The sequence below is a fragment of the Poecilia formosa genome, unplaced genomic scaffold (assembly GCF_000485575.1).
Source record: "Poecilia formosa unplaced genomic scaffold, Poecilia_formosa-5.1.2 Scaffold156, whole genome shotgun sequence".
Taxonomy (NCBI): domain Eukaryota; kingdom Metazoa; phylum Chordata; class Actinopteri; order Cyprinodontiformes; family Poeciliidae; genus Poecilia; species Poecilia formosa.
The window spans coordinates 227,285-249,349 of record NW_006800095.1 but is presented as its reverse complement, the minus strand read 5'-3'; the positions used below and the strand labels follow the sequence as shown (position 1 = coordinate 249,349).

The following is a 22,065-nucleotide window of genomic DNA, read 5'->3' as shown; positions in this document are numbered from 1 at the left end:
TTTTTTTTCCAAAATAGTTGTTTCTATTACGCAAATTTAGGTAACACTTTATTTGAAGGGGGTTGAATAAGACTGTCATGACACTTTCATAAACATGACATAACACCTGTCATGAGCATGAATAAGCCTTCATGAATATTTATGACTGTTGTCATAAAGCGTCATTCGGTAAATTATGACACTTTTAATACAAAGTTGACATTATTCAAAATGTCTTTGTTATGACAACTTGACATTAACCAATAAATCATTACTGCTTAAACTTTACCTTTAATAACATAAAGTTACCTAATTTTTAAAGTGCAATCAGTAATACTTTTATAACAAATTTATATCAGTAATGATTTCTTGGTTAATGTCAAGTTGTCATAACAAAGACATTTTGAATAATGTCAACTTTGTATTAAAAGTGTCATAATTTACCGAATGACGCTTTATGACAACAGTCATAAATATTCATGAAGGCTTATTCATGTTCATGACAGGTGTTATGACATGTTTATGACAGTGTCATGTCAGTCTTATTCACCCCCCTTCAAATAAAGTGTTACCCAAATTTATTTTCATATTGTCAAATTGTGCAATTATATGGTGAATGGAAACGCAACTGCTGGTGTGATTTCATTCTGAGCTTCAGGTTAGAAACCCTAATCAAACTCTGGTTTTTCTTACTTTTCGTAAAGATAAATAAGATATTTGAGGAAGTTTTGAGATATAGATTTTAAGATTAGATAAGAATGCACAGCATAATTAAGTTAAGAATTTACAGTAATGGATTATAACAGTAAATTTAAATATTGCATAAAAGTGAAAATCACATAAAATCGTCACACATATAGTGATAATATATTCCAAGTCTTTGTTTCTTGTAATTTTGATGAGTATGACAGATAATAAAACCCAAATAATCCAGTATCTCCAGAATAAAATGATTCTCCTTTACAGATCCTCACAGTAATGTCTTCATATCACCATTATATAAATAACTAAGTGTATTTTTCTGGGGTTTATCTTGCGTGACATGCTGGGAAACATGACTAAGATGACACATGTATGACCGTAATAAAAGAGGATTTGACTTCTGGGGGGATGAAATCTTCTTATTTTCGTTTTCTGTGTCCGTCCCGCCTGACCCACTGTAATCCTGCGCGCTGCACTGTAATCTGGAGACACACTGATCACCCACACCCCCACACACACACACACGGTTCAGGATCAGCATGAATAGAAAACTAATTTAAATCACAGGGGATACAATCCACCATGAGTTTACACTTTTTCCGGGAACCGATAGGTGTCTTTTAGATTTCTAGATAATTTTTTTTTTTTTTTTACAGAAAATCATTTATTAATTTCTTCATCAAATGTGAACCTTCACCAACTTCAACCGCTTTTCTTCTGGTCACTTCAATACGTGCTTGTAGAACCACAAGTCCAGTCAAAACAACTTATTCCCCAAACCATGAATACAAGTATAAACTCTCGCTAAGTTGTAATGGTCATGTTCAAACATCCAACACTGCAAAAACACTAAATATTACCAAGTATTTTTTGTCTAATCTCTAGTGCAAATATCTTAGTGCATGTAACACAAGACAAAACTAACTTACAAGTAACTTTTCAGCATTAAGTCAATAATTCTTGAAAATGTATAAAAAGTATTAGTTTTACTGGCAGATTATTTCACTTATAACATGAGAAAAATGTCTTGTTAAAAGTGAAATAATCTGCAAATAGAACTAGAACTTTTTAAATCAATATTAAGGAGTTACTGACTTAAAACGAGCTCAATTTCTTGATTTAAAGTTAAAGTTACTTTTGTTTTATTTCAAGCGTATGACAACAATTGCACAAAACTCAACAATAATATTTGATAAGATTGTGTTTTTGCAGTGTTGTCCCAGTAATTATTGGATAAATTGTTATTTTGAAATAATTTTTCATATAATACACTATAAAAACACAAAGTCTTACCAAGTATTTTTTGTCTAATCTCTAGTGGAAATATCTTAGCACACTTAAAATAAGATAAAACTAACATACAAGTAGCTTTTTGGCACTTTTAAGTGAATAATTCTTGAAAATTGCTAATAAAAAAGACAGTACTAGTTCTGCTGGCAGATTATTTAATTTATAAAATGGGAAAAATATCTTTTTAGAAGTGAAGTAATCTAGCAGTGGGACTAGTACTTCTTAAAATGTATATTAAGGAATTACTTACTTAAAAAAGCTCCTAAATTTTGCTGAAAAGTTAATTCATGTTCTAAAAACAAAGGAAAAACTGGGGGCTCGTCCGGGATCATCCTGCAACTCATAATCGCATGAAACCAGAGGGGAACTTGTAAATACACATTCTTGTTTATTACCATTTAATATTTTCATAAGACTATAGATTGTTAGACATTTTTTTGACACAGACGTTCCATTTAAAACATTCATATTTTGTTTTCACAATCCGTTTTTCTTGTCAAAAGAAAAAAAAGTCCATATCCAACAGTAACAAAGACAGCCTAGAAGGTACAACAATTTACTTAAAAACTGGTATTTCATGTGACAACAAAATCAGCTCGAGATTTCCTTTGCGATGAGTTTTTCATCACGGCCGAGCCGAGTGACCACAAAAGACTAGAGCTCGGATGTACATGCACTAAAGTGCTAGTGTTCAAAAGGCATGCAAACTGGTTTTAAACTGGTTTTATTCTGCCTTCCAAATATGCATAAGTTTCTTCAGGTTCATCAAGTCAACAGAGACAAACATTCGTCTTAACGCAGAAATAAATAAGGACGGTAGCATCAGAAATGACATCATGGGTTTCCCCTGCAGGCCGGAAGAATATAGCAAAATTTGTTTTGTTTTTGTTTCTGTTTCTTGCGTTGAAAGAGAAAAGTGAACTCGAGAGGCAGGCAAAGTAAAAAAATCACGTTCAGATACATGAATGATGTAAAATAAAACAAAAACTGGTAACAGAAAAGAACAGTGCAATGTTCAGCTAGCCAGCAGTTTTCACCTGAAAAAAGGTAAAAACTGCAGCAAATACATTTAAATATGAGGGGTAACTTAAACATACAGGCACGTATCAATTAATTAGAATATCATGAAAAAGTTAATTTGTTTCACTGATTCAGCTCAAAAAGTTAAACTTACACAGATTTACTAAAACAGAGAATACTTCAAGCATTCATTTATATAAATGTTTATCATTATGGCTTTTAGCTAACAAAGAACCAAACTTTATTTTTTTAGAAATTAAGAGAATTACATAAAATCAATGAAAAACGGGATGAACAAAGAAAAGGTCATTGCTAAAGAAGCTTACTGTTCACAGAAATGTCCTCTAAATTAAAGTTGAGTGGAAGGAAAAACTGAATTCTAGAATTTGGCTGCTAATGGAGGCAAGACATTGAACTAGTTTTGTCAGTTCTGGATTCTGTAAACTTTTCTTCATGCTTTTTTTAATATACTTAGACTTACTTTAATGTCTTTTCACAAAGACACGATAATGAATTTGTCAACGAAATGTTGTTTGGCTACAAGAGTACACAGAAAAACTACTGAAAAACTACAAGCGTGACTGTAAATACAGACAGGAACAAAAAAGAGTTACTGGTGGAAGTTAAAAAAAAAAGATGTTTGGAGAATTATTTCCTTTTGTTTCTGATGGAGTTCAGCTGGAGTGACTTTTGGTTATATGTAACCTTGGCAACATGTTTTGTTTTTAAAACAAGGAGCAGCTAATTAGCATCTCACTAACTCAAATAACAGAAGGAGGAATTTAATCCATATCCTCCATCGATTATTAAGAGAAAGGATCACATCCCCTACTCCATCTTCTCTCTGCGAGACTTTATAGCCACAGAAATAAAAAAAAAAGGAGCAGCAAAAGCAAAGGAGGTGGATCAGCAGCAACTGACGATGTCATCCAGGACATGTTGCTCTGGAATATCGGATATTGAGCTGTTAGCATGTCGTGACACTTTCATACAGCAACAGTCTTCAGTCAGGGGTTTCATTAGATGTGTTGTTACACTGACTGCTATTGGATATCGGCACCAATATTGGTATCGACCAATATTATTTATTTTTAAATAAAACTGAGCTGATATGAACAACCTATATTTATTATTTTTCCAAATGTGTCCAAACGGAAGTGAAATATATATAATATTGGTAAATATCGGTTATGGCAGCAATATTAATATCAAATATAAATATCGGCCATTAATATTGATGCATCCATATTAAAAATCCTTTTTATGTGACTTTCAAATTTGCCAAAAAAACTGAATTAAGGGTTTTTATTATCTGTAAGCCACAACTTGAGTTTAGAGGGAAATTCACATTTCAGTACAAGCAAACACATTAAATATTTCACTCTGTGTAAAAATCGATTATTTTGAACTGAATTACTGCAGGAATTAAATTTTTTCTGTGATATTCTGATTCATTAAGACGCACCTGGACAGGCACCTCTGATGGAAATGGATTTACTGTACATCATGATATTACAGTACATTCCAGATTCTTCCAAAAAGTTCTGGTTCCTTTAGTGATCCGCTGGTGCTACGTATTAGATCCCCACCCCCGGCTCAGGCGCCACGTCTCTATGGGTCTCTCGTTGTGGGGGGACGATTCTGAGGTACTGGGTCGGTTTAAATGAAAGAAGAGGGGGGAGGGATAAGTCACGCCGGTTCCTCTCCCTCCAGGATGGGCTTCCTGTGTCCCATCGGCGGGAAGGTGAACCTCCTCTTCGTCCCCTCGCTCCACCTGGGTGAAGAGGAGGGGGAGCGCGCGGCCCAGCGTGACGGGGGTCGGCGGTTTGCCGGGCGGGCTGGCCGCAGGAAGCAGGAGTCCAAAGGCGGCGCCACCGGCGACCGAGGCAGGTCCTGCCAACGACAAGCAGCTGTCAGGAGGAGAAGAAGAAGAGCAACACGGCGTCTGCAGCTGAGCGACGAAGAGGAAGGTGAACACCAGAGCTGGTCGTAACTACTTACATCTACTTGAGTAATTTCTTTGAAAAAATTTACTTTTATTATGCTGAGCTTCTGTCTTTTACTTGAGTAATTTTATTATGAAGTATTTTTACTCGTATTTGAGTAAATTTTCTGGATTTTCTACCCACTGAATGAAAAACAAACATGTTTTAACCAAAAATTCACCAGACACAGACCTGCAGTTTTTATTAAAGTTTCATAAGTTTTTTTATTGAAAGAAACTGATTTGGAAACATTTTATTTTGCCCGATTGTGTTATTTTTTGTTACTATAAGAATGATAGTCATTTACGTCCTTAAAATATCAAAATTTCCACTTAACTTTATATTTTGGTTCGTCTGAGTGTGCGATATTTAATTATTAAATGATTTAAAATTTGATCAGTTACTCGGTACTTAAAGTTTTTTAAGTGTTTTAGTGAAAGAAACTGATTTGGAAACATTTATTTCACCTGATTTTGTTATTTTTGTTACCCATATCAATTATTGTCACTTTTGTGTTTAAAATACCAAAATTTCCATTCAACTTCATATTTTGGTCCATCTCATATTGTCATTTTTAAATATTAAAAGATTGATAATTTGATCAGTGAAAATATGCTGAAGTAGCAAAACTCTTACTTCAGTACAAATTTTGGGGGCCTTCTGCAAACTATCAACATAATAAAAGACTATGTAAAAATGTTTGCTGTATTTAACCAAATAAATTAATTTAAAGCAGATTTGAGCTTTTGAGTAAAAATCACTGGATAGCTGTGTAAAAAGTGAACATCCTGGTTATTTAAAGACAAATAATTGGTGATTTTGCCATAATTTTCTATTGTAAGATGATTTTACTTTGTAGAAAACCTCGATCTACGTCACTGTACCCACCTCTGGTGAACAGAAACTGAGGAACACAGATGAAAAATTTAGCACATCTGGATGTTTTAATGACGACTTCGAGCGTCACGGTGAGGAAAATGTAAGTAGTCGAGTTCAGTTAATGTAGAAGATGTTTAATGTAGCAGGAGGAGGATTAAAAATGTTCAGTCGAACGTAAAGGTTGGAAGAGTTTGATGCGTCTATTCCCTCCAAATGTCAGCAGAGAGAAACAGAGAAAAAGCACTTCCTCGGCTTAAAATAGGCAAAGAGGACGAGGAGAAAAATCTGAAAACGATTTCACTGCTTCAGAAACTTCAGAAACTTAAAGGGGAAGAATTGTGTGTTTTCAGGCTCATAATATTGTTTTACAGCAAAATCAGGTAACTATTTTACCTTCAGTTGTGATAAAAATGTTGTATATATCAAATGTGACTGGAATTTAACGCCTCTGTCTCTTTAAGAAACTCCGCCTAGGTCCTCCCAGGTGTTTCGCTTAACGGTTGCCATGGAGATTAAAGGATTTTTCAAACATGCATGAAAGAATCAACACAAAGCTCCAGGTACGTTTTTGATGAGGGAATAAAATTATAACATAACGTAAAGCTCAAAAAAGTTAATTTTACACAACACTGGCCCTTTAATTAAGCTCTCAGGTGTTAGGGTTTTTTGTCTTCTAAAATATTTCGGATCAACAAACTGTTTTCCAAATTCACTTGAACTAACCAAATGTATTTCTCACAGAAGGATTTCACTTGTTAAGCGACACGATCGACACAAAAACAAGTGACAGAAAATGTGATTCAAGCTGATGCAGAAATTCAGATGTTTGACGGGGGCTTGCAGGACTTTGCAAAGTTTTTATCGCAAATACATCAGATCACAAATTCAACATTTCAGCTTTTTGGAAAAACAGCCCAACAGACATTAGAACATTAATGACGGAAAAACACAAATCTTGAATTTCTGAATGCACACTAGCGCCTTCATTTCTTTCCATTTAATTAAATGTAAAGAAAAACTAAACACAAATCTCCTTTTAGATGATTTTATTATCTTTTGAGGTATTAAATCTGATTTCTAATCAGAAGCAAACTTTCTGATTAAATAAAAAATATTTAAAATCTAAATCTGCCATATTTACTTTAGATTCAAACTGTAAGTTAATTAAGCAGCTAAAAATATGTTTATTATTTTCTTTAACATGGTAGAAATGGTCTTTGTTCATTGGAAAACCCTTCATGTTTTTCAAAACAACTTATTGAAATAAAAAATTAACTGGGAAATAAATTCTAACATATCTGAATGTTTAAAGCACATAAATAATTCAATATAATTTCATGAAGCAACTGTCCAGGGACAATTGTCATAAATAAAATTAAAAATTTTCCGTCTTGGTCAAATTAAATTTAGGGTTTTTACATTTAAATTAAATTATTTAGATGTTTTTTTACAACACAAATATGTTAAATGTGTATAAAAGTATATTTTTTAAAAGGAAAATAAAAACGCCACCAGTCATATTCGTCTTTTGTCAAAGGAAACGATCGGATCAACCTGGAGGAAAAACAATCCCATAATGCACTGGAAAAGTGAAGGAAAACCATCACAAATGATGTCATGACATGTAGAAGTGAACCTGGTGGAAACAGCGTTAGTCTGATTTAAAAGCAGCTCAAATGGAAAAACATCCAACCTGCAAAATCTGCCAGACGTTTTTACTGGAGCAACTTTTAGATGAACGATCAAAACACACAAACCTGATGAGTTTTAGGAGCCCAACTGTGGTTTTGCATGATTATTAATCAATTTACAGTGATCTATACTTATTCAATAATACTTCCAGAATACACGTTTCTTATTTATATTTTATTTTTACGTATGAGAAATAAAGTGGAAACGGAAAAACAAAATTTAACAGAAATAAAGGCTTTCAAACATCCATGTGAGTGTAATTAATCTATATAATGTGTTTCACTTAGTGATAAAATTACTTCAATAATATTCTAATTCATTAAGTGGGTCTGTAGTTTGGGAACAAGCTTAAGCATTAGCTGCTAGCTTAACTAGATGTGCAATTCGGCAAATCGCTGTATTGATCAGATACTAAGTAAATACAGAGTCACCAATACTGATATCAATATGGATACTTTTTATTATTCAGGTTTTATAGATCATCAAATTTCTGACCGTCAGCTGTTTTTTGTGGATTTTCCTTTAAATTATTTTGTTACAACATATTAACATGATAAATAGACAAAAACAGAAAAACAAAAATGTGTAAATAAGTGCAAAAAAAATTACCAGTTGAGATCAAATAAAAACAAGATATTTTTTGAGGTGGCATTCAGAAAGTGTAATACAAAAAAAAATCAAGATGGATTCTGAAACTAAGGTATAATTTTTACCACATTAGTATCGATCAGATACTGATACCGACTTCAACATTATTACTATTTTGGATTGATTCGCACACCTCTCAGCTAAACCCGGTTCTAAAGGAAAAGTTGAATAAAAACTGATATATTCCCTTCAACATTTCATCTTCATAATTAACATCAACACATCAGTGATAAGGTCAAAGGTTAATAGTTTGTTTGTTGTTAGTGGTTTGTAGCACATGCACAACACACAAAGTGAGTAATAAAGTCATGATATAAGTTGTAATGTTAATGTTAAATCCACAAATGTCAACTTGCCAAAAACACCATTAATATGTGAATGAGAGCAGGGCCGGCCCAAGCATTTTTGGGGCCCAAAGCAGATCTCCACTTGGGGCCCCCATACAACAAAGCAGCAGATGTTTTATCATTCCTAAGCTACTCTAACATACCTGTTGTCATTAGCATCATTTTGTAACTATCTTACATCATACCAGTGCTATTATAGCACTGTTATGATTGCTATTGTAGCAATCTAAAATAAATAATTTGAATTTTGAAATGCAGAGTGGTATTTAAGTGTGCCATATTATTTAAATTATTTGAAAGTAACATCAGTAGATAAAAACTAAATTTACAGTAAACCAAATAAATTTTATATGTTATATTTCCCCAACAGCAGGAAGATATCAACCTATTATTTATGTAACAACCATAAAAATAATGTGAAAATCAGTTTTGATTGTATTATTCAGTGGCTGCTTTTCCATTGACCACATAACAGTGCAAGTTGTAATTACAAAAATGCATTTGCTAAAAGCAAATTCAAAAAAAGTTGTTTTTTGAAATTTGTGTGTTTCACAAAAGTGGGATGTTAAGACTTTTTTCACATCACACGAGTCACATGACCAACAACTGGATGACAAAGAAGACGACAGGAAGTGGTGGGAGGATGATGTCAGAGCATGTTTTATAATGACTTATCACAAGAACAAACTTATTCACTGGGAGGTTTTATTGCAATTTTTATATAGAAAAAAAATTTGCGAAATTGTGTTTTTCAATATTAGCAGAATATTGACAACGTCTTGTGCACATTTGTAATAAAACGCAGCTCCTGTTACTTTACACTCACATACATATATAAGAAAAAAAATAAGATATATAAAATTCTAGCTTGGTGCTAGGGTTAGCATCAAGCTAACCCTACCTCCCTGGTGGTTGGGAGACCAAAGCAGCTGCTTAGAGATGCGGTATGTAACTTTTATGAAAAAGCTTTTTTTTTTTACATATTTGTTAAAATTATCATTATGTTGTGACAGTATAATATAAAGACAAATAATCTGTGAAAAAAAAAATCTTGCTCATCTGCCACAACCAATCAGAGCCAGGAGGAGGGTCTTATCGCTGTCAATCACTCTTGTTTCCTCTCTGCTATTCTACAGCTGGTTCACTCCAACATAGCCTGTCACAAATGCAAAGGCTAGTTAGCATAGCTACCGATGACGGAGGATAAATGTTTTTTCTGTAACAGTAAGTTGTTTTTCCACCATTGGTACATGAGTTTGATTGACAGCACTAAGACCCGCCTCCTGGATCTAATTGGTTGATTTTTGCAGACCACAATAGTAGCGCCAGGAAGACATTTATTTTTTCACAGATTATTTGTCTCACAATCAGAGGCGGGTAGTAACTAGCTACATCTACTCAATTATATTTACTTGAGTAACTTTTTTGAAAAAAATGTACTTTTATAAGTATTTTTACTACACTTCACTTTTTATGTTTACTTGAGTAATTTTATTATGAAGTATTTATACTTTTACTTGAGTAAAATTTCTAGATTTTCTACCCACTGAATGAAAAACAAACATGTTTTAACCAAAAATTCATCAGACAAACAAACACCTGCAGTTTTTATTAACATTTTTGGGAAACTGGTTTGGAAACATTTTATTTTGCCTGATTTCATTTTTTTGTTACTTTTTTGTTAATTATTGAAATTTTGTTGTTTTTTCCTGCCTATTTTTCTAAAAGTTACAAACTGTAGCTTTAACTTGTATATGCTTTGGGCCGGCTCTGAATGAGAAAAGAGGCTGTTTCACATTCTAAGTGCAGAAAGTGCGATTACGTTTCATCTGGATAAACTTTAATACTCTAACAAACAGAATGGGGTTGTAGTGGAATTTGTGCAACTGATATTTAATGGACAACAACATGCAAAACCAGCAGTCGGGTCCCACAGAGATAAACACAAAGCATGCATCACCACGAAGGAGTAGAACCAACATAGGCATGGCGCAAGGTGTTGACCGCGCTGACGGCTTCACGCACTGCTGACCTGTGAAGCATGCATTAATGAGGAGGGGGGATGTGGAGGAGGTGAAAGGTCCGTGAGCCTGGTGAACCCACCGCCACAGGCCAAGGGAGAAGAAGAAGAAGAGTAAGAGGAGGAAGAGGAACTTACATCATGGAGACAAGCAGAATTAGAGTCCCCAAGGAGTTGTTAGTATGACAGTGTGGTTCTGGATCAGCGGACAGGAAAGAGGAGGGACAGAGCGAGCCGAGAGAGGAGGAAGAGGAGGAAACGGGGGAGAGGAAGGGAAGATATAGAGCAGGAAATGTTATTTTATAAAACTGAGCAACGGAAAAGAAGGATTTGCAAATTGAAAGCAGACATAGGGTGGCGAGTTGCAGCCTCCAGATCATAGAGCAGTTAAACAAACCTGGAATGAAAAGCAGCAGAGGAAACAGCTAACTTCCATGTCAGCGAGTTTTGAGATTAAATAACAAAAATCCTGTAGTTTCCTTCCAATTAAGTGGATTTTTATTTATGGTTTTCAATGTAAAAATCTGAAAAGTGTGGTGCGCATTTGAATTTAGCCTCTTTTACTCGGATAACTTAAAATCAATTCTGATTACAAGACAGGCTGAAATAATTGGTTGTGATTAATCATCAACTAAATTAGTGATTGATTAATATTTAACTGGCATAAACATACTAAAAGGTAATTTGCTGGAAGAACAACACACTCAGAGCAGCATGTAAGCCAAAAATCTGAAAAAACAAACAAACAAGCAAACAAAAAAAAAAAAAACATCTTACAACCCTTAGTCTGTATATATGTTGCACCCAGAACTCCTCAAGTGGCAGTTTTGGCTTCATCTGGTTGAAACACTATAAAACATTCCAACGTCAATGTCAACTTATTTATAAATTGACCAAACATAATTGGTAAGATTTTGTGTTTTTGCAGTGTAGTTGTGATTAGCTTCGTTTATAAATTTTATTTCATAATCTTTTGGTTGAGGTGTTACCATTTTTTGGATAATTATTCCCTCTGGTTTTGGAGGGATTTTTGCTCCAACACTTTTTTACTTTCGGACAGTTGTTATGACGTGTAACCGTGGCAACAAGGTGTCGTTTTTACAACTGGGAGCATCTGATTAGCATCTCAAAAGCAGAAATACTACTGTATTATGACCCAAAAACACAACTTTAGCGTCTCTCTGTTCAGCTTTCTAGCCATACGGCCAGACAAAGATTTAAAATGAGGTGGCAAACGCAAATGAGGTGGATTAGCGATGCTACAGATGCTGTCATACAGGACATGTTGCTGTGAAATATCGTCTCTGCTACCTGGAAATTTAGCGGTTAGCGTAACAGTCATGAGACCATCATGTAGCAGCACTCTTTAGTCAGAGGCCTCTTCAGTTCCGCAGCAACAGTGACTGGTACTGGAGATCCATCACCGTAATACACAACAACTCTTTAAGAATACAACATTTAATTTCCTTACAGGATAAAGTATTTTTGTATTGAATTGACAAACATTATCAGTTTATATATCCGTATAGTGAATGCGGATATATTTTCTCTGAATGGCTGAAGCTCTGATTTCATCAAGCCACTCAAACCGCAACTGCTTAAGCATTCTGGTTAAGGATTTAATTGGACTTCAGTGATATTTGTAGGGCTGGGCGATGTGGTTCTCTTTCATATCAGATGTGATTTTTATCCCTTTTTTAATAAATAAAATTACAAACAGAAAATGTTTTCAAAAAGGGGCTTTATTTCTGAAATGCTTCAAAAGTTAACTGGATTTAATGTCACCAGCTCAGTAGCAGTTTTTTTTAATTCGAAATAGACTAAGTCATATCCACTGCTATTAGTAATAATTTGATGCTAACATGTTAGAAAACTAAGTACTTCCTTGTTTGTAAGATTTATACCAAAGTATAAATTTACAAGATGTGCAACATTCCTCATTTACACTTTTTGTTCTCATAAAATTTCCATTTTATTCTTCTAATATTACAGAATTATTCTTGTAATATTATGACTTTGTTCTTGTCAGTAAAAGAAAAAATAACTGTAGTTTGCTGGACGATATGATTGAAAAAAAATCACGATATAAGCATTTCATATAAGTCGATATCGATAAATGTATATACTGATAATTATTTATTCACTTTTTTAATATATATATATATATGAAATTCTGCCAAACTGGTGACATGCTCTTTCCTGTTTTATCCACAGTTTTCAATCTAAGCTGTTGTTTTTTTATTTTTCAGCAGTTAAGGCGGAACTTTAAACTGCTGCAGCTTAAGTTACTCACCAAGTTGTTGCTAGGTAACCACAGAATGAGTGAGTTGCTAGGTAACCAAGGAGTGAGAAAGTTAGTTAGCTGAAATTGAGCTGTTAAAATCTTTCCTCTGCCTACATCGAATGTTGTGAGGTTCTTGATCGGAGTTCAGAGAATATTCTATATATTAAACATTTGATCAGATGTATTATCTATTGATAATGATCATGTGTCCATTGCAATATATATATTGTTATTGATTTATGGTCCAGGTCTATCTGGCCCGAAAAAATTTTACCTGAATTCAACGTTCAAGTGAATAGAAGCTCTAAAACAAGATGGCCGCCCTGGGCATCACTCAGAATCCTAGAAACACAAGGAACTTATCTTCCAAAACTTAAATATTCAAATATCAAATAATCAATAAAATAACATTGAATTATCGCCCAGCTCTAAAAGATTGATTAATAATTTCACTCTTAAGCTGTAAGTCTATTGACGTCACAGCTCCAGTTATCAGCAAAGTGAAGCATATTTCAGTAAAAATCGGAGCTCAGAGGACAGACTACAAGCAGCAGGAATATACAGAGAAGAAGAAACTCCCAGCATGCAGCAGAGGAGAGAGGCTCAGTGTTTCTGAGGAGAGCTAAATGTTTTAACATTACCATCGCATCAGTCAGTGCTTTCAATCTGAGAGAAAAAAAAAATCAACATTTTAGTGCATGTTGTTATCTGGACTACGACTGAAAACTTGTTTGTCTTCAAAGGGAATCCGGGGCGATGATGTCAGTGCGTCATAAAACATGGCCGCCAGATAAATTGAATGATGAAGCGCTGAATCCAGGGCGTCTGTATATTTACCTCCATACATCCAGACTGTCCTCTGTCCGTCTCCGCCGTCCGGACGGCGTCCCTGCCGTGGCCGCCCTGTCCGCCTGCCTGCAGCCGCCGCTCCTCCCTGAAGCTCTGCTCCTGCAGCTTCTTATTCAGGATACGCGCCGCGTTTTCAGCCAGCGTGTATCCCGGTGGCGCGGACAGGTCCTGCCGGATGCTGACCACCTCTGGGTTCCTGTCGCCCTGAGTCTCCACGATCAGCTGCACCGGGCTGGGCGAGCGTCCCCTGGCGGTGGCGCCGTGAGCCGGGCTGGGCTCTGCGGTGACTGGCGGCGTCGGCCGGGAGCGGCTGGGGGATTTGTTGAACTTCTCAAAGACGACCGGCGTGTGGTCAATGATGTTGAAGAGGCTGGAGAGGCCGTCGTTGATGGTGGTGTGGACGGGGCTGTCCCGGGTGGTGGTGGAGCGCGCCCACGCCGACTCACTGTTGCCCTTCTGGGGGGTGGAGGGTGTGGCGGTAGGGCTGTCATGACAACAAGAACCAGTAATTATTGCGATAAATGATAATATTGTTGTTTTGAGACCATATTCAAATAATAGTTTGATCAGTTCTTCCTATTTTGATCTTCTGTTTTAGAGCCTCTTGTCACTTTAAATCCAAATAAGTTACTGCTGGCCACGCCGCCAAATCAACGTTTACATTCGCAAGTAAAATTGGCTGCAAACAGATGTGCAATTATGCAACCGTGCATCTTTGAAAAACAGAAGTGGAGCCTCCTGCACAACCAACAACAAAGTAGCAAGCGGTTTCTGGATGATAAGTCAGCAACAAAACACTTGTCTTTTCCAGGAGCCTTTGTACAGCACAGACAAAACCAGCTGACCAAATGTGCTGGAGTTGCACTTGGGTTGCTAGGTAACAGGCTAGGCTTTGGGGGTTGCTAGGTAACAGGCAGTGCCTTCTGATTTGGGACATTACATTCCAGAGATTTTTGAAACCTCTCATCTTCCAGGGACCAAAAAACTTTAATTTACTGCCATAAAGCAGCTGGGTGATTTCGTAAAATGCTTAGATTGTTTTTAGAAGCAGTAGAGACCCAAATGAAAGCGAAATGTGAATTTTGCATACATCCAGCTCATCTTCAATTATCATTAATTGCTTACGTGGCAGCACGGCTGTTATTTGTCGGCTCGTTCTTCCCGGACGTGGACGGCTTGCGCTGCAACTTCGGAGAGCCGTATTTGGGCGAGCAGCACGGTCGCTCGAACTTGCTTTGCACCACCGGCGAGTACTGCACCTTCCTCGTGCCGCGAGACGGAGACGAGATGGGCGTGCCGCCACCTTTCGGTGTGAGGCAGCGGTGGGGGCTGCTGGTCAGGTTCCGCAGCAGGTCCGTCTGCAGGCCGACGCTGATGGTCTGGGTCGTCTGGGTTCCTCGCGTTGTGAAGCCGTTGGTCTGGCAGGCGGTGTCGCGCACCGCCAGCCCTGGCGGGGAGCGGATGGCGTTGCGGACGGAGATGGCCACCTCCTTCATGTCGTCGCTCAGGTTTTTCTGAAGCTGCAGCTCCAGAGAGGAGGCGAAACCCACAGTGGAGCAGATGGGGGACGTGCTGGGAGACGTCCGGAGTCCGCCGCCCTCCAGGAGACACGGCCACCGCGGACCGCTGAACACCTCGTCTGATCCTCCGGCCTCTCCGCCCAGCCGCGGTTTGCTACCCTTTAGTGCTGAAACAATTAATCAGATTAGTAGAGACAAATCGATTGTTGAAATAATCAGCAGATAATTTTGTCATCAATTAATCATGAGTGTGCAGGAGTTAATTTATTTTGTTTAGTCAACACGTTGTTTCTCCAGACATTTATTGGTGTGCTCAGTTCTGTTACGCTGCTCTTGGCAGTTGGTGGTTACCATAGCAACCGGTAACTGGCAGCTCCTCCCCCTTTTTTCTGTTGCCGTCGGTAACTGAGGCATGTATTAGGATCAGCTCAGTGTTTTGTTTATAATTATATCTCCCAGTTCAACTAGTACTTTTTTAAAATCAACACTAAGAAGTTATTTTCGTAAAACAAGCTCCTGTGTCTCGCTGAAAAGTTACTTGTAAGTCAGTTTTGTTTTATTTCCAGTGTATTAAGATATTTGAACTAGATAAAAACACTTGGTGACATTTTGTGCTTTACAGTGTCATCCCAGTAATTATAGCGATAAACAATAATATTATTGTTTTGAAACCATTATCAAAAGATGCACTGCAAAAACAAAATGTTATTGAGTATTTTTGGTTTACTTTCTATTTAAAATATCTTATTATCTTGCTGTTTGTCTTTATTTCTGTTACTCCTGTCCAGTCCAGTTTAAATATTCCACATGTTGAACTAATAACAGACCATTTTATCTTATCTTAGTCACTGAAGTATACAGAGGCTTCTGTTGAAAGAACACACTCAGAGCAGTAATTAACCTAACCTCTTAAAAATATATATATAAATTATGAATTTAAAATAAAAAACAGCCTTAAGTGGCATAATTTTAATTTAACTCGGTTCAAATTCTGTAAAAAGAAAATCTCCTATCAAGTAGGGCCGAAATCAGATTAATCATGATGAATCAGCTGTTGAAATAATCTATTTTAATCGATTAATCGGTGCACCTCTAGTAAAAAATATTTCTATACTAGTTACATAGGTCAGAGTAATTGATAACTAAAACAATCATTAGTTGCAGCCTTTACCTTTGGAATAAAGCAGATCCTGGTCCTGGGTGGCGGTTTGGTCCGCTGCCCCTGCTCGGGTCGGACTGTGGAGGATGGGAACCCCGTAGTGCTCCACTCCGACCCCGGCCCCGGGGCCCCGGAGCGGGGACTTGTGGCAGTGCTCGGGGCTGCTCAGGGTGCTGGTGGTCAGGGTGGCGCTGGTGGTCAGAAACCAGGAGGCCGGTGGAAACGGGTCGGAGCCGGCCTCCCCCTCCAGAACCGACCGCGGGCCGGGGAAGCCCCAGCCCTTGTTGCTGAACTCCTCGATGTACTTGAGGTCGTCTGGAGAGAGCGGCGGCGTGACGTCGTCTCGGTCGGGGCCGCCGGGGCGTGACTTGTCGGGGAGGAACGGTGAGCTGTCCATCAGCCGCTGGAAGTCGCTCATGGAGCAAACAGACTTGGCTCTGAACATAAAACACATCAAAAACAGTAAATTAAACCATGAGCAAGTAATAAACCAACACAAATGGGTAGGAACTAGTTAAATTTACTTAATTACATTTACATGAGTAACTAATTTGAAAAAAATTTACTTTCAGTAGTAATTCTACTACGCTGTACTTTTCTATTTTAACGTTGTCTGTAATAATTTTGTAAACACCTGTGCCAGGGAAATAAATTTGTATCATTCTTGAACTGAGGCTAGGGGCCACACATGGCCAGTTGATGATCAGTTCAGGGGCCACAAATGTCCCCCCCAGGCCACACTTTGGACACCCCTGGGCTGTAGACTATTCAAAACATGATTTTGGGTAAACTCATTCAGACAATAAGATTTTAGTCTGCTCAGTTATGCCTATTTTGATCTCCTTTCATCTGCTTTAGGGTCTTTTGTCGCTTTAAATTCATGTAAGTTGCTTCTGGCCACGATCCCCAACTTAACATTTACACTCACGTAAAAATGGCTGCAAAGAGACTCGCAATTAAACAACACTACATCTTTGAAAAGCAGAAGCATTTTCTTAGAAATTGGTTTTAATCGCTTTTATTTATTCATTTTATTAATTATTTCTATTCATTATTATTCCTTGTTATGTTTTTTGCCCTTTGGGATCTAAAGATATAAAGGGCATTATAAATAAAATCTATTATTAATTATTATTATTATTATTATGACCAAAATGTTCTGGAACTCCACTTGGGTTGCTAGGTGTCGAGTGGAGTTCCGTTTGGGTTGCTAGGTAACGGGCTGGCTTCTCTTGGTTACAAGGTGAGATTTGTGACATTAGATTCCGAAGGCTTTTGAAACGGCTCGTTTTATAGACATGACAAAACATTTCATACATTCCTGAAAATACATGAACTTGTCTCCTTTCGATCCCCACTCAGGATGATAAGTAATCCTAACACATTTCATTCTTTCTTTCTTTCTTTCTTTCTTTCTTTCTTTCTTTTCTTGAAAACCAAATGAAACCTTCTTAATATTTCAAACTTGGCTGAATTATTTATAACCACAGCAGCGTGGATCTCTATCCTGCTTAAAAAGAAAAACCCAAATAAAAGCCACCAGGGACAAGCTGCGTGTCACTTTTAGTAAAAGCAAACAGAATCAACGCAAAGTGTCCCAAGGGGCCGTCGTGTACGAAGGAGTGAGAGAAATGCAGCAAAAGCCTGGAAACGACAACTAGTCAGGCTGAATGGGGTTTAACTCATACCTGAGGAGACTTCCACCTTCCCTCATCTCCTCTTCTTCTGGGTATCCAGGAGCGCCGTCACCCTCTGAAATCTCATTGAGAGCCTGAAACAACAGATGTAACTCTGTTTACACACAGCAGGGGAGGCAAACATCGGCCAGAATCCCAGAGCTGAAGCTATTCTGCGGCCATATTGTATTAGAAACTTAAACAAAAAAATTATGTTGTGATTTTTGTTATGCTCAGTAACAATTTAGACAAGCATTATGTTAATGAACAAAGTGGTTAGTTTTGTTATTTTAGTAAAATGCAGACAATTTCCTAACCCTTTGGATATTTTCTTTACTTTATTTGGTCTAGAAAATCTTTTCACAGCAACAAACCCTGCTTTTTATTACCAAATAACATGGAGAATTGATGTTAACTGAGCAGGCATAAAAGCTGGATTTTTGTTACTAAACAGTGGGTGGTCAAAGTGGAACTATAATTGTCTTAATAACAAATTTTGTTATTGTGACAGTAGTTATTGCGATAAAGATATTGTCGTTTTAATGTGTTAGATGTAACTTAATAAACTATGTTTATTAGCTTGGAAGACTAATAAACTTTGGTTTTGTAAAAAAAAACACACCACACTGCAACTGGAAAACATTTTAAATATCCAAAATAAAACACAACGTTCAAAAACATTAAATAAAATGGAAATGGAAAACAAACACAACTGAAATCATGAATAAAATTATTGATCCACAGTTATCTTCTTGAATCAAGACATACATGTAAAACCCAATCAATAAATTAATTCAATTTTAAAATATATATTAAAAAAACATTTATTTATGTATATATGTATTTATGCAAAACCCAGTAAAATTTTTAATTTATAAAATTTAAATATGTTTAAAAAACAAATAAATTTTTATACAAATTACAAAAATAATTTATGAAATAATAATTTAAATGTGATAATCTATTGGAACTGGAAATAAAAACAGAAACAACTTATTAAATATAGGGGTAAACATGCCGCATATTAATTTTAATTTCATATATTATATATATATATATATATATATGTATATATAGTGTATGTGCCCCACTACTGGCCACCTTTATGAACATCATCTTGTGAGGGATGGGGTAATATCTTTATGTAACTGTACGTTAGCTTCAGTTAACATGCTAACACGCTAACCTCGTTCATGCAGGGGAACCTCTTCTCGCTCTCCAGCCGGCAGGGCGGTGGGACCTCCAGGCCACTCAGGGGGTCCAGAGACAGAGCATCCAGGAACAGGTTCTCCGTCGGGCCCTTCAGCCTCACGGCAGCCCCCTTCTCTTCCAGCAACGCCTCAGAGTCTGAGTGGGAGCGCGTGGGGGGCGCAGGCACTGGAGTGGAGGAACAGGGGGACGGAGGAGCGTGAGGGGAGCGTGGGACGCTGCTCGGGCTTTCCTGAGGTGAAAACACTCCTCTGTGGGCTAAGCTGCCATCTTTGACGTCGGGGCCTTCGCCTCGTTTGCTGTTCAGTTCCCTTTGCATCTGAACGATTAATGGTAAACAAACACATCAAGACAACTCACCTTAGCCTCTCTGGATTCTCCATGAAGAAAAGTTTAAAGATGGAGAAGCACCGCCAGTTTTTGCTGGAATTAACTATTGATTGTGCTAATCGATTAATCTTTGATTATTCTGATGATATTGAATAAAAAAAGGTACAATCTGCATATTTTTCATTTCAACCTTTTATACACTATTAGAAATGCATTAAAAAACACAAATAAATAATTACATTCATTTTTAAAATTAGAAAAAAATGTGTGTTTTTTGAGTCGGTATATTAGAGTTAACGATTAATCGATTACTAAAGAAGTTGAAAAGTATTTCAATAATCGATTAATCATGATTATTCTGATTAATCACTTCAGTGCTAAGTTTATGCAAATGTTTCTCCTAGAAAAATTACCATGTTCCAAATCTATATAATCTGTTTGGCTCTTTAATTAAAAACAAAAAAAACAAACACTTGATTAATTGAGATTAATCCAATTAATCGTCCTCTTTCTTTGCCATGTGAATGTTGCACACTCTAATACTGCGATGGTGATGTATTTTGCGATGTATTGTGCAGCCCTACAGTGAGGCATCAGGTGGGCTTTGAAATCCTTTAAACCCTCAAGCTTAATCAATTTAAAATCTGGATTATTTATGACTGCATTAAAGAAATAAATTATGGCAATAATTTAAAACTTGCAATTTGAAATTTCCAGTTTGAAGTTTTATTTTGTTACATAAAAATGTTATATTATTAATAATAATATGTTCTGGTTTGTCATCTTTCAGTTTGTATTCGGATATTTACAGTTAAAACCCAAACACATGTTATGTGTGAAAGCTCTAATTAACATTTATTTCCCGTCATTTTTTCCACTGGCTGCCCTGTCGATTTTTATTATCTCTCTCCATGAAGCACATAAAACACGGCGCCACCTATAGCTGCTTTAAATTAACACCATGGGCTGTGGCCACATAAATACAACTATTGATGCTTTAAATGAATAGACTCCCATTTTTTTTTATTTATTGATGTAATAAGAGTCCCTCAGTTATCCTTTCGGTGAAGAAAGAAGAGCCAATTATTTGAGTATCTTTAGGCTACCTTTATTAGCACATTGCTGAATAATGTATCTGCCTTTACTGCTTCATATCTACATTCAGTGGTGCCTCAGCATCTTTTTGTAGCCGTGTTAAGAGAGCTGTGTTCCTCTTCCCTGCTTTATATGATAATAGTCTCACAGTGCTATCATGGTAATGATGCTCGATCTGCTGCTTTTTGCTTTGAGCAGCAGCCACAAAACGGAGAGCGAAGCATCCGGTGAAACGGAGGGAAAAAGTAAATCCATTATTCAGTGACACTCGGAAGCTGCTTTAACCACAGCAGGGATGATATTCAATCTGAGAGCTTTGTCTTTGCTTCTCCTTTCAGATTAATACAATCATTTGTGATCAGCTGAGAGAAAGTCAAAGACTTAAAGATTCGATTTAGTTTCATCCTTAAGACTTGAAAATATTTCTATATTTCATCATCTTCATTTTAAAAATCTCTCTGAGATGTTCTGATTAATATAAGGTCATAAGTTCAGAGTCCCTCAGACTTTTCATGTCAAATTATTTTTTTAATAATGAGGAGTAGGATGGATGAATGGATGAATGGATGGAAGGATGGATGGATGGATGGATGTATGGATGGAAGGATGGATGGATGTATGGATGGAAGGATGGATGGATGGATGGATGGAAGGATGGATGGATGGAAGGATGGATGGAAGGATGGATGGATGGATGTATGGATGGAAGGATGGATGAATGGATGGAAGGATGGATGGATGGATGGATGGATGGATAAATGACTGGATGGATGGATGGATGGATGGATGGTTGGATGGATAAACAGATGGATGGATGGAAGGATGGATGGATGGATGGATGGAAGGATGGATAAATGACTGGATGGATGGATGGATGGATGGATGGATGGATAAACAGACGGATGGATGGATAAACAGATGGATGGATGCATGGATGGATGAATAAACAGATGGATGGATGGATGGATGGATGGATAAACAGATGGATGGATGGAAGGATGGATGGAAGGATGGATGAATGGATGGAAGGATGGATGGATGGATAAACAGATGGATGGATGGAAGGATGGATGGATGGATGGAAGGATGGATGAATGGATGGAAGGATGGATGGATGGATAAATGACTGGATGGATGGATGGATGGATAAACAGATAGATGGATGGATGGATGGATTCATGGATGGATGGATAAACAGATGGATGGATGGAAGGATGGATGGATGGATGGAAGGATGGATGAATGGATGGAAGGATGGATGGATGGATGGATAAATGACTGGATGGATGGATGGATGGATGGATAAACAGATAGATGGATGGATGGATGGATGGATGGATTCATGGATGGATGGATAAACAGATGGATGGATGGATGGATA

General features: G+C 37.0%; 1 protein-coding gene across 5 annotated transcripts in view; it reads right to left on the bottom strand.

The window, feature by feature from the left end:
- Positions 1-4,281: 4,281 nt before the first annotated feature.
- The window catches only part of mtcl1 (microtubule crosslinking factor 1), a 73,761-nt gene continuing 55,977 nt past the window's right edge, over positions 4,282-22,065 (bottom strand). For 3 of the 5 annotated variants that reach the window (XM_016677442.1, XM_016677443.1, XM_007564181.2), the window contains 6 exons: positions 19,237-19,578; positions 18,063-18,145; positions 16,387-16,811; positions 14,821-15,382; positions 13,684-14,179; positions 4,282-4,884 (listed from right to left, as the gene is read on the bottom strand). In XM_016677442.1, coding sequence (XP_016532928.1) covers positions 4,681-4,884; positions 13,684-14,179; positions 14,821-15,382; positions 16,387-16,811; positions 18,063-18,145; positions 19,237-19,578 — 2,112 coding nt within the window. In that variant the 3' untranslated portion in view covers positions 4,282-4,680. Of the gene's footprint in view, positions 4,885-10,700; positions 10,759-13,683; positions 14,180-14,820; positions 15,383-16,386; positions 16,812-18,062; positions 18,146-19,236; positions 19,579-22,065 lie in introns of all 5 variants that reach the window. The other 2 variants (XM_016677444.1, XM_007564183.2) reach the window with 1 other exon arrangement.